Here is a 10,867-nt window from a genome sequence, read left to right as displayed (position 1 = left end):
AAAGGGAAGGAAGGTGAGCTGCATTCCAGAGAGAAGGTCCAGGTCAAGAGCCTGAAACAAGGGCCCCCCCAGTTGGGGGGGGGGGGCGGCTCCCATGACTCCTTGCTTCAGGACCCCCTACTCTGCTGCTTGGAATCCACTTCCAATAGCCTTGGCCCAGGAATGCAGGTCTGGTGTCTCCAGGGCCTGGGTCACCTCTGGTTTGGACCCAGGAGGGTTCTGCGATCAGGGTAGCGGGCAGGAAGGGAGGTCAGGGCCGGGGTAGCCCCTCAGGCCCTACCTCAGCCCTCCCCAGCCGCCCGGGCCCCTGGCTTCAGCTTCTCCAGGGTCCTGCTCACGGTCGACAGGCTGCTGCGGGCTCCTGGAGGAGAGACCAGGACAGGGCTGCCAGAGTAGACAGACCCCGGGTCAGAGCAACCCAGAGGGACCCAGGGGCAGAGCGGGATGGAACGGGGAGAGAGGGGAGGCCCAGGGGGCAGTTTCAGCAGAGTTTCAAGAGGCACAGATGATCAGAATGGCCCGTCAAGAGGACAGCAGCATGGTGTGGGGGTGAGAGGCAGGACTCAGGGGCTGACTGCCTGACGTCAGTTCTGGCCCTACCACTTCCTTGCTGTGTCACTTAATCTCCCTGTGCCTCAGTTGCCCCATATATAAAGTGGACTAATTATAGCACCTCCCTTGTATGGTGGTTCTGAGAATGGAACAAGTTAATATATGTCAGGTGCTTGGAACAGCATCTGGAAGGGGACCTTTTGCTGAGTATCAGGCATCCTGGTGACAGACACTGTGGGCTGGGCCATCTTCGAGGAATGCCTGCCATGGAATTTTCCAGTGTGTGGGGATGGGGGAGGAAGAAGATGCCCAGTTTCAGGTACAAGCTCTGAGAGCTGGATTCCGCAATGGGAGAGGAGAGAGAGAAAATAATCTGGGGCATGGGACCCAGGGGAGTGGCAGGGGCAGTGTGGTATCCTCTGTCCCCGTGTCCATGCTGGGCACTGCAGAGGAGCCTTGAGGACAGACAGGAGCTCAGCTTGGCTGGGAGCAAGAAGGGTTTTGACTGAGCTCGTGGAAGAACTCCCAGCTCTGCTGGCTCCCTGTGACTGGGGAGGCCCCGACTGCATGTCTCTCGAGGCTTCTCCTGGGTCCCACAGAGCTGCTCACCCAGAGAGGGAAGATGGATTCTGGAGTTTCTGGAACTTACCCTCTTTATTGTCATTGGCGCTGGATCTTCCCTCCCCGTGTTCAGGCGCTGGGTGGGGGTGGATTCTCAGGCTCCCTGTAGGATGAGACCACCCCAACCCCCTGGTTGCTACGCCATTCTCAAATCGAGTCCAGTTTGGGAAGAGAAGTCCTTCCTGCTGCCCAGTCTCCACCCCTGTTGTGTCTCTGTTCCACTGCGTTCCCTTAGGTCTCCCATATGATCTGGGCTGGTTTGGGGGGATGGTAGTGGGGGAGGAAGAAATGGGCCCTTGAAGGAGAAGATGGCAGATTTTTAAGGAGTTGGGGATCCTGGGGAGAGCTAGGATCCTGAGTTCAAAGCCCCACAGGATTGATGGAGATGGGAGCACGTATGTGGGGAGCTGAGATGAGATGGGGAGCTATACAAGGGTCCTACGGTCTTTCTGGGGCTCGGGGATGAAGTGGGGTGATCTGGAGATGCTGGAGGCTTTGGGGGAGGCAGAGAATCTCTCAGGTGAGTTGGGAGTTCTAGGTGCTCTGAGCTGGTTCAGGCACTTTTGCCGCAGGCTGGATTCTGCTGTGCCGTAGTCATGGCAATGCCTGCATATCACACACACACACACACACACACACACACACACACACACACACAGAGCAACTCCAACACACACAACCAGGAGCAGTCACACACGTGGGCTCGGCTCCACCACACAGTGGGCCACACACAGACTTACACGCGAAGGGTCTTACACGGTCCTGGGCAGAGGGGACTGCTGGGGGCAGGGGCGAGGACTCACCTATCGTAGGCAGGATGTGATCCAGGTTGAACCGAGCCTTCAGGAAGGGATAGGCCAAGATGAGGATCCCTAAGAAGAGAGACACAGAGGGGTCCTGCGATGGGGAGGGGGCCTGGTTAGTTTGAGCTGCATGGAGCTGTGGATGGGCTGTGAGCCGGGTAGGTACTTTATGAAGGTGGTATGGGTGTGCATGGGAGGAGGATGAGTGGGCAGAATTTGGACTATGGGTGTGTAAATGTGAGCCTGTGAGTATGTGCATGGGGTGGCTCCCCAACACTCACCCCCAGGAGGGGGCGGGGAGCACTGCCTATCTGGGGAGGGGGCTCCAGGCTGTGAAGGCCCAGGCTCCTGTCCACCCTCCCCAGGTGATGAGCAGGTTGGCCTTCCCTCTCCACGGGCTGGAAATGGGCCCAGCTGATACCCCACCACCACCTCTCCCCTGCCCCACCCTCCCCTATGGCCTCCAGGGCAGGACTGGGTGGCTCCTCAGCATACTGCTTTCTACCCAGACCTGGGGAGGGACTTTCAGAAGAGCAGGTCCTGCCCTGCCCGCTCCCACTTCATCCTCAGACCAAGTGTCTGTGGCCCTTGGCTGGAGCTCACAGGCACTGAGGCCCAGAGCCCACCAGCCTTGTGCTTCTGGTTCTGCTTTGGCCCAGGGTGGTGGAGTGCGGGGAGGGATGGTACTCAGCATCACTGTTGGGATGTCAGTGGGACTGGCCCAGAAAGACAGATGGGCAGATGCCTGAACAGACAGATCTGCTGCTGAGACATACACGAGAAGAAAAGGAAACCCTTCGTCTGAGCTGTCTTGGCTCAAGGAGAGTCCCACTGGGCATGCTGTTCTCTTTTACATGCCCTCCATCAACCCACCCCCAACAGGCTTGTGAATCCCACCACAAACCCAAGAGGCTGGAGCTTGGGACTGAAGAGCCAGAGGGGGAGCAGCCAGAGAGGAGTGTGACAGCCAGCTCCCTCCTCTGTGTCTCCTCACCCCTGCAGTCCACAGGGGGAAACACCCCAACCTTCCTCTCCCTCCCTGTATTCCCAGGCCTGCCTTGCTCACACCTCTAGCTTCCCTCCTCCCCAACCAATTCCTGTTGACCCAGTCATTCCTTCCATTTCTCCTTCGCCTGGCCATGCCCCTGCCCACTTTCCAAGCCCAGCACCTGCTCACCCAGACCAGAGGCGCCAATAAAGATACCACCCGCAGCCGCTGCAGCTTTGGACACGGAGACGCCGATGATGATGCTGCCGGCCACCAGGCCGAGGGCCACACAGGCCAGCTGCAGGCAGCGGAAGTCTCTGCTGCTGATGGGGATGTCCATGCAGGCCTACGCAGGGCACCGTCTCCAGCCAGGGGGGCCTGTCCCTAGAAAAGCCCTGGAGGTCTCCGTCTTCTTGGATGTCCCCTTGTTGGAGCTCCACCTTCAGGGAAGGAGTTTCTGGGCAGTAAGATTCTGGGCTGGTAACCCTTAGATTTATCTGCAACCCTATCCCACAGCTTCCTAGGGGCCCCTGCCCCACCCTGACCTAGGATCTCTGCCAGGTCACCCCAGCTTACTCCTCCTTCCAGAAAGGCCCCTGAAGCTGGAGACCACTCTCAGGACTCCTGCCTGGCCACATCCTGCCTTGGCTGCCAGAGCTCTGGAGAGGTGGGCCTGCCCCACGGGGTCCTCCCCTGCCAGCCTCGTCTCAGCAAACTCAGCCTGAGCTCCCCTGCCCAGGGCATCCTGTCCCCGCTCCCTGGAGCCTGCTCAGCTGCCACTGAGACTCAGCCTATTAAAGTTTAAAGCACTGGGGCGATTGGTCCAGGCGACACGGTTCCTTGGAGATGTAGGCAGCGGGGAGGTGCTGAGTTATTCATGAGGTTGCAATGTGAGCTGCTGCCTGGGTCCCAGAGGCCCACTGGGGCACTCAGCCTAGGTTCCACTGTTGGTCCCTCAGGGGGCAGGATGAGCCGGGGGCTTCACGTGGGGTTAAGCAGCCAGGGATGTGAGGAGACTACTTGGCCACATGCTCAGGCCCACTCTGCTGTCCCTTTGGCTTGGAGGTGCACCTGGGGCCTCTGCTTGGGGACTCAGAGACAAGGGCATGGAATAGGACCTGGACGAGGCTCAAGAGACAGGAAAAGTGACTGGGACAGGAGGAGGAGAGGGAGAGTCCATGCTGTACCCCTGCTCTTCCCCTCACCATCCCATCAACCTCTGGGCTTCCAGGCAGGGCTGAGGGGTCCTAGTTTGAGGCTGATATTGGGGGACCCCCTTCTCCTCAGGTAGGTTTGGTACCACCTCCCTTTTAGTTGCCAGTGGGCTGAGATTCCAGCCACCCTGGAATCCTTAGCGGGGGGCTGACAGGGAATAGGGTGGTGGGGGCATGGGGCAGGAAGAAACACGTACGGGCTAGGGTTGGGAAGAGGAAATCAGCAGGGCCTGGGTGGGCAGCGGGGGTCAGGAGACTGGGACATGGCTGGCACCTCCCGACCTCTGGACTGAACTCCTTTTCCCAACCTGTTTGACCTGCTTGTGGGATCCATCAACTCAAGACCTGGCAGTGGTAACCCAGCCCGGCCCAGCGCTGTCCTGCCCCCAGTTCTAGCCCTCATTACTAATTGCATCCTCTGGTCCTTTATGGATCAGGGCCTCTCTGACCCCAGAATATGGCCCTGCACCTAGGTCCCTGGGCAGTTTTCAGGCTCCCATCACTGGCCCCGCTGGCCTCTCTTTGGATCCCCCCACGTCTCACCACCACATCAGCAGTCTGACATAGCCAGATCCAAGGCTTTCTGCCTGCACCTGCCTCCACAGCTGCCCCCTGCTCCTATCCCCTTCCTGTCTCCTCTGCTGCCCTTCTGTTGAGTGTCTGCCTGGTGGCCTCTGCCATCTGGAGAATGCCTCCTCATCCTGCAGGACCCTGCTCAGCCAGCTCCGATTCTGTGAAGCCATTTCTGATGGTGCTGAGTGGGTGGGCTGCCTACCGCTGCTGCCATGTCACCATGCTGAAGTGCCCACCATACGTCCTTGCTCTCTGTCTCCCCTACAGACTGTGAGCCCCTTTAGGGCAGGTTCTTGCAGTGAACTCCACAGAATGCCATGGCTAGAGGGACCTGGGCCAGGCTTCTGACACAGGACAGAGTTCAGGGAGGTCTTGGACGTGCACAACCACCTTGGGTCAGCAAAGAGGAAGGCTGCGGGCGCCATGGACCTCTGTCTCTAACGGGCTTTCCTTGGGTGGGGGTGGGGGCCTAGGAAGGCCAGGGTCACCTGACTGAGCTTCAGCGGAGGGAAGGCACTGCCAGGAAGCTGGTGATGGGCCTGGGCGGGGACATGTGTGAACTCAAAGGTATAGAGAGACAAGTGACTACAGAGCACGGAAGAGCCCCCAGCCGTGTTCCCGGCCCCCCGTAAGAGAAAGCCCCTGGAGGCAAGCGTTCCCCAGCCACAGCCACTGCTGCCAGCATACCCTGTGCCTCTCGCCTGGATGAGGTCTGATTATTCCTCTAATTAGGCATCAAATGACAGCCTATGTCTCTGTCACACGTAATTGATCCCCCACTGACTAGTTTTAGAAGGAGCCGTCAAAATGATTGTCCATGGAAACATGTTCCCAAGATGTCGAGCTTTGGGAATTTGAACACCCTCCACAATGCCTCCCCCCTTAAGTGTTTGCATAACTCTGGATGGGCAGGGCCTGTGCTGCCCTCTCACAGTGGAAGGCTGAGGGTGGCACTCCCATACCATCAGCCAGACAGAGGCTCCCGGGCCACGACTCCCACCTCGCCCTGTGCGACTTGCATCTGCCGCTCCACCTCCCTGAGCCTCACTTTGCTCATCTGGTGAATGGGGATGGGGATGGCAGGAACTGGAGTCAGGGATGCTTGTGCATTGTGAGTTTCAGATTCCAGAAGAACACTCTGATCTCTAAACTCTGGAGACCAAACTCTAAATTGGAGTTTTTCTTTGACATTGTAAATCCCTCAGGGTATAAAGTCAGAAGAAAAATTATGGAGGAGACACATTAAGTCATTATGAGTTACAAGATCACAGAACCACAGAACCATCCCAGCTCCTTCCTAGAAGAGACAGGGAAACTGAGACACAGGGAGGTGGCAGGATTGCCCCAGAGTCCCTGTGTAGCTGGGAAGTACTCTAGCATATCTCTGCCCCTGAATTTCCAAATTGTCTTATTTGAGGAGGGAGGAATTGGCCACCCCACCCTCAGAGGGAGACACTGTGTTCAAAAGAATCAGCCAAGGCCTGCATCTCTTCCCTCACGACAGGAGTGTCATTAAAGGCCACTCGAAACTTGTGCGATGCCTGCTCTTCCGCTGATTACAAATGTGGATAGGGAGACTTGCCAATTCTTTCCCCCATGCAGGCTTATCATCTCTGAAGAAGAAAACATGCGCTTGTCCTTGGGTGATGTGTGTACTATAATAGGTAAATGAGATGGAAGCCCCAGCACGAGAGCCCAGCGCCCACCTGGCCCCTACTCTGCAAGCATCAGAGCCCTCCTCGAGGAGGCATAGGTCCTCTGGCCCTGGACTCAGGGTGTGGCGAGGCCATGGGTCACTGCTGAGCTCCCTCACAAAATCTCTCCTCTTCGTCTCCCTGGGAGGTCCGGGCTGGAGGGTACCTATCTCTGCTCTTTCCTTCCCAGAGGTACCAAGTGCAAGGGTGGCGTGGGGGCGGGGGGAACAGTGGGCGAAAGGCCTCAGCTTGGTTTAGTTCTGTTTATTTTCCTTGAGGGGTGAGGACCCTGGAAAAGAGCATGATTAATTCACTGATCCCCTGAGGGACGGGCAGCTTTCCCGGACTGTTTGGAAGCTGAAGTCGGGGAAGCAGCTTCCAAGGCAACAGCTACCATGGCAACAAGAGTGCCAGCTGGGGGGACCTTGCTCCTCGCTTCCCTCCAGACCTAAGCAGGTGGAGCAGTTGGCACAAGACCAGGACCCTGCTGTTCACAGAGCTGCGTCGGGGGAGGGCAGTCAGCCAGGAGGGAGCAGGGGCCCCTAGAGCTCAGACAGGTGGACATCGGAGGGAGAAAGACTTGAGCCCTGTGTCCGGGCCCCCAGATGGGGCTCAGACAGGGGTCCTCTGGGTCTACCTGAACCAGACGAGCTGGTGCTGAGGCCTGTGAAGTGGATTTGAGGCAAGAGGCCTGAGGTCCGGGACACTCTGGCCGCCTGGAACCAGTTCTCTCCTAAGGCCCAGGCCAGGCATGAGCCCCAGAGCTGGGGAACTGGCTGCCACAGTTCCAGGCCCCAGAGCCTCCCTCAGTGTGTCTGCCATATCTGCCTCTGCCCAGCAGAGCCAGGCACACGGCCTGGTCCTCAGAAAGAGCAAGGGACTTCCCAACATCCCTTGGGAGGTCACCTAGTGCACAGTGGCAGAAGAAGGACTAGAACCCAGGGCCCCTGGCCCCCAACCTCAGACTCTTCCCCTGGTACCTCGGCTGCCCCTCAGGGACAAGGACCCCAGGCCAGAGGGGCAGAACAGCCCATCAGCAGGAGGATCTCACAGAGGGCCAGAGGCCAGGCCCATCTGGAAAGGCCAGATCCGTCTCTATCCCCACCAGCCCAGGAAAGGGGGAAAGCTCATCTCCATCACTGGGACCCAATGAGTAATTCTGCCCCAGGAGACAACAATCAAAATGATTATAATTATCAGAGCTAACATTTATGGAGCACTGTGTGTGCCTGGAACTGCTCCAAACACTACATTTATAAATTTGTAACTTTCACAGCGCAACAGGAGGTAAGCCATAGCAGCCCTAAGTTTTGGTTGAAGAAACAGACCCTGGGAGGTGAAGTAACTTGCAAAGGCCCAAAGCTGGGAAGCGGCAGGGCTGGCATCTGAACCTGGGCAGCACAGCTCTGGGTCCCAAGTCTCTCTGGGAAGAATTCCAGTTCCACCTTCCTAGCTAAACAGCCCCAGGCAAGCTATTTTTTCCTTTCTCTGCTTGGGTTTTCATGTTAAGTGGGGTAAAATAATAGTACCTTACGTCATATGACAACTATGAGAATTAAATGAGGTAAGGCCTGTAAACTTCTCAGAAAGTATGTGTTAGTAAGTGCACAACAACGCCAGCAAAACCAAAGTAGGCACAGTAGCATTTGAGCAGAGCCGAGGAGGATGAGAGGGGCCCAGCAGGGGCACTAGGGTGGGGAGGCGGGGTGGTAGAGGGCATAGCCTAAGCACAGGCACAGAGGCATGAGAGTCTGGCTGGAGCCACATGCAGGACGGGGTGGGGTGGGGTGGGGGTGGGGAGTACTTGGTCCAGGAAGCCCCTGGAAGTCCCATCCCTGCTGGGCCAAGCTGGAGGACTGACCAGGCTGAGGCTGGAGTCAGAAACAAAACTCATACCCTGGTTTTGAGTCCCTAGGGCCTGGAAGGTTTCGGGCCAAAAGGCTCCGACTCTGCAGGCCTGTTTTCCCAGCCCATCCCTCTCCAGGTAGATGAAGAAGGGGTGTGAGGGTGGTAAGGGTTACTGCAAAAGGAAGACTGTCAACAAGTATGTCATCATCAACATGGAGGCACTCACGGTGCGGGACAGCTGGTAGCCTGGCCATTACCGGCCTCCAGATGGAAGAGCCTCTGATCCCATCTCCCCTCCGTTCTCCCTGGGAGAAGAGCCACCAGCAGCACTGTCTACTGCCCTGATGCTCAGACCTCCCTCTTGCCACCTCTTGGGAACTTATAAATGCCCTCCTCCTGCCTGCCAGTCCTCTCCATTTGGGTTCTGAGGATTACACGGGACAAGGCACGTGAAGTTCCCTGCATGATGCACATGAGGGCTGTCGAGATGAGGCACCGTTATTCTCTGTTGCCAACTCTGGCAGGACAAGCCCAGTACTGGGCACATAACGGATTCCTCAAGAAAGGCTAAGTACTGCTTGAGACACAGGGAGCTTTGTTCCCACCGGGTGGGTGGGCTGGCCTGGGTACAGGGTACACCCATGAAAACACCGTTTGAAGCTGGCTTGTGTGATGGTCAATGACACCCCCCTCTTCCACTTGATGGGGAGATCCTAAAAGGCAGAGGTTGTTTCTTACTCATCTCTGGGTCCTGGCACAGAAAAGGGGATTGACAAATGGTTGACGAATTTCATTTCCTCACCTAAAAAAGAAAAGCAGTGATGTTTCCTTCACCTTATTTTATGGATCCAAGGAGCTTGCTATATTTGAAGGTCCTGACAAGGGGTACCTTCTCCCCTCAATCGGGGATGGACTCAGCCCCTCTCCAGAAGGCTTGTCTCCTCCTCAGGTTTGCAGGTGAAGAAAGGACCACCAGGAAGACCATAGCTAGAATTTAAAACAGTTTTATTAAAACAAGCACAATGTATAATAGCATCGTGTTGTAGAAACGTCTGTCATGTGCAAATCGATTTTCTTTAGGTAACTGGGCAGCTCAGCGTAGCTGACACCGGATGTTCCTCCGTGCTTTCTGCAGCAGGCACCGCATGGCTCAGACCAGGGTGGCCAGGCCGCCTCCGATCTGGCTCCACATCAGAGCTCCTTTTAACTGCCCCAGACCTGAGCTGCCCTCACGCCAGGCAGGAGGGACCCAGCAACAGATGTGGGCTCTAAGTAGCTCATCATCCTAACAGCTTAAAACCAGTTAGAATAAAAGGAAACAGCTGATTAAAACCTTTCAAATGCATGGCCATTCAGGAAAGAGCAAGCCATTACAGCTCTGCAAAGTCCACGGGCTTGCAGCAGGAGTTTCAAGTCCCATCTTTGCTGGAAGAGCATGGTTAAAAAAACAAACACTTTTTAAACAAAATAATACTGACTTTAGCAGCAATCTCAAACAAGGAAGAAGATGATAAATGAGGGACACACTTCGGTCATGGCAAAGAAAGATTATGCGCTTCTCTGTGCTATAGACTGGAAGACTGATCAGGCTTCCTGAATGCAGAAGGCTCCCTGCCCTTCCCTGAATTGAGGGGATGGCTTTGCTCAGCCGAGGGGGAGGACGTCCGGAGGACAGAGGAAGGTGGAAGGACTGCCAGAGAGGGGTGACAGTGCAGAAGAGGGAAGAGCCTCTGTCAACTGACACTTCTCAAGGCTGGCTCCCTGATGGCTGCAGCTCCAGCGCCACTGCTGCCTGCCTGTGAGAGCAGGCTGGATCCTAGATCTGCAGGCGGGTGAGCAGGTGGGCTGGAGCCCCGCAAAGAGATGTCCCTGCCGCAGGCGATTATGCAAAGTGACGAGTGATTGCTTTCCTTTTCAAAGACAACCCCTTCGGAAAAAGCTTTTTCCTGGAGAACTCTGGCTAATGGGGGGTTGGGTGGGAACCCAGGGCCTTCATGGATGAAATGCCCTGGATGGAGCCACAGAGCAGGTCCCTCTGCCTGCTCTGCAGATTTCGGCCTCACAGGTTTCCAGGGGGGCAACTCCTGGACAGGTCTGGAGCCTGGCAGGTGTGACTGGAGTGGGTCAGAGTGCTGAGGGTGTCGGGCATGGGCCTGCATCTCCTCTGCGGCCTGCCTGGGCCAGGGCCCTCCGGCGGGCCAGGCGTGACTTGGAGGGAGGAGAGAGCCTCACAGAGCAGAGGCCCTCGGCCAGCGCCTCTGACTCCTTTGCCAGTTCATTTTCCTCGTGCTGAGACAGCTGGCGGTTAAGGGCGATGGCTTCAGCTGCGAAGAGCGTCAGGTCCATTGTGCTGCTATTTCTGCAGGGATGGGGAAAGAACGGAAGAGAGGGAGGCAGGACTCAGTGGGGTCAGCCAGGCCAGCTCCTCGACACCCCCACCAGTTGCTGTGGTCCTGTACTTCCACCGAGTTTTTCTGAGCCGGCACAGGTGCTCTCTCCAAAGCAGTTCTTGCACGGGTTTAGAATGTGATTTCACTGAGGCTGGAATGGCTTTGAACCTTAAGTACAGTCCTT

The 10,867-nt window shown here is 56.7% G+C and overlaps 2 protein-coding genes across 5 annotated transcripts in view; both read right to left on the bottom strand.

Annotated features, from left to right (window-relative positions):
• Nucleotides 1-268: 268 nt before the first annotated feature.
• KNCN (kinocilin) lies at nt 269-3,323 on the bottom strand. Its single transcript, XM_046663454.1, has 4 exons — nt 3,154-3,323; nt 1,977-2,045; nt 1,202-1,276; nt 269-361 (listed from the first exon to the last, which is right to left on the bottom strand). The coding sequence occupies exons 1-4, from the start codon at nt 3,302-3,304 to the stop codon at nt 282-284; spliced, it is 375 nt and encodes a 124-aa protein (XP_046519410.1). The 5' UTR covers nt 3,305-3,323; the 3' UTR covers nt 269-281.
• Nucleotides 3,324-9,281: 5,958 nt separating this feature from the next.
• The window catches only part of MKNK1 (MAPK interacting serine/threonine kinase 1), a 40,882-nt gene continuing 39,296 nt past the window's right edge, over nt 9,282-10,867 (bottom strand). For all 4 annotated transcript variants that reach the window (XM_046662120.1, XM_046662123.1, XM_046662121.1 and 1 more), the window contains one exon: nt 9,282-10,652. In XM_046662120.1, coding sequence (XP_046518076.1) covers nt 10,418-10,652 — 235 coding nt within the window. In that variant the 3' untranslated portion in view covers nt 9,282-10,417. The remainder of the gene's footprint in view (nt 10,653-10,867) is intronic.

The sequence above is a fragment of the Equus quagga genome, chromosome 5 (genome assembly GCF_021613505.1).
Source record: "Equus quagga isolate Etosha38 chromosome 5, UCLA_HA_Equagga_1.0, whole genome shotgun sequence".
Lineage (NCBI taxonomy): Eukaryota > Metazoa > Chordata > Mammalia > Perissodactyla > Equidae > Equus > Equus quagga.
This window is presented reverse-complemented; position numbering and strand designations above follow the sequence as displayed.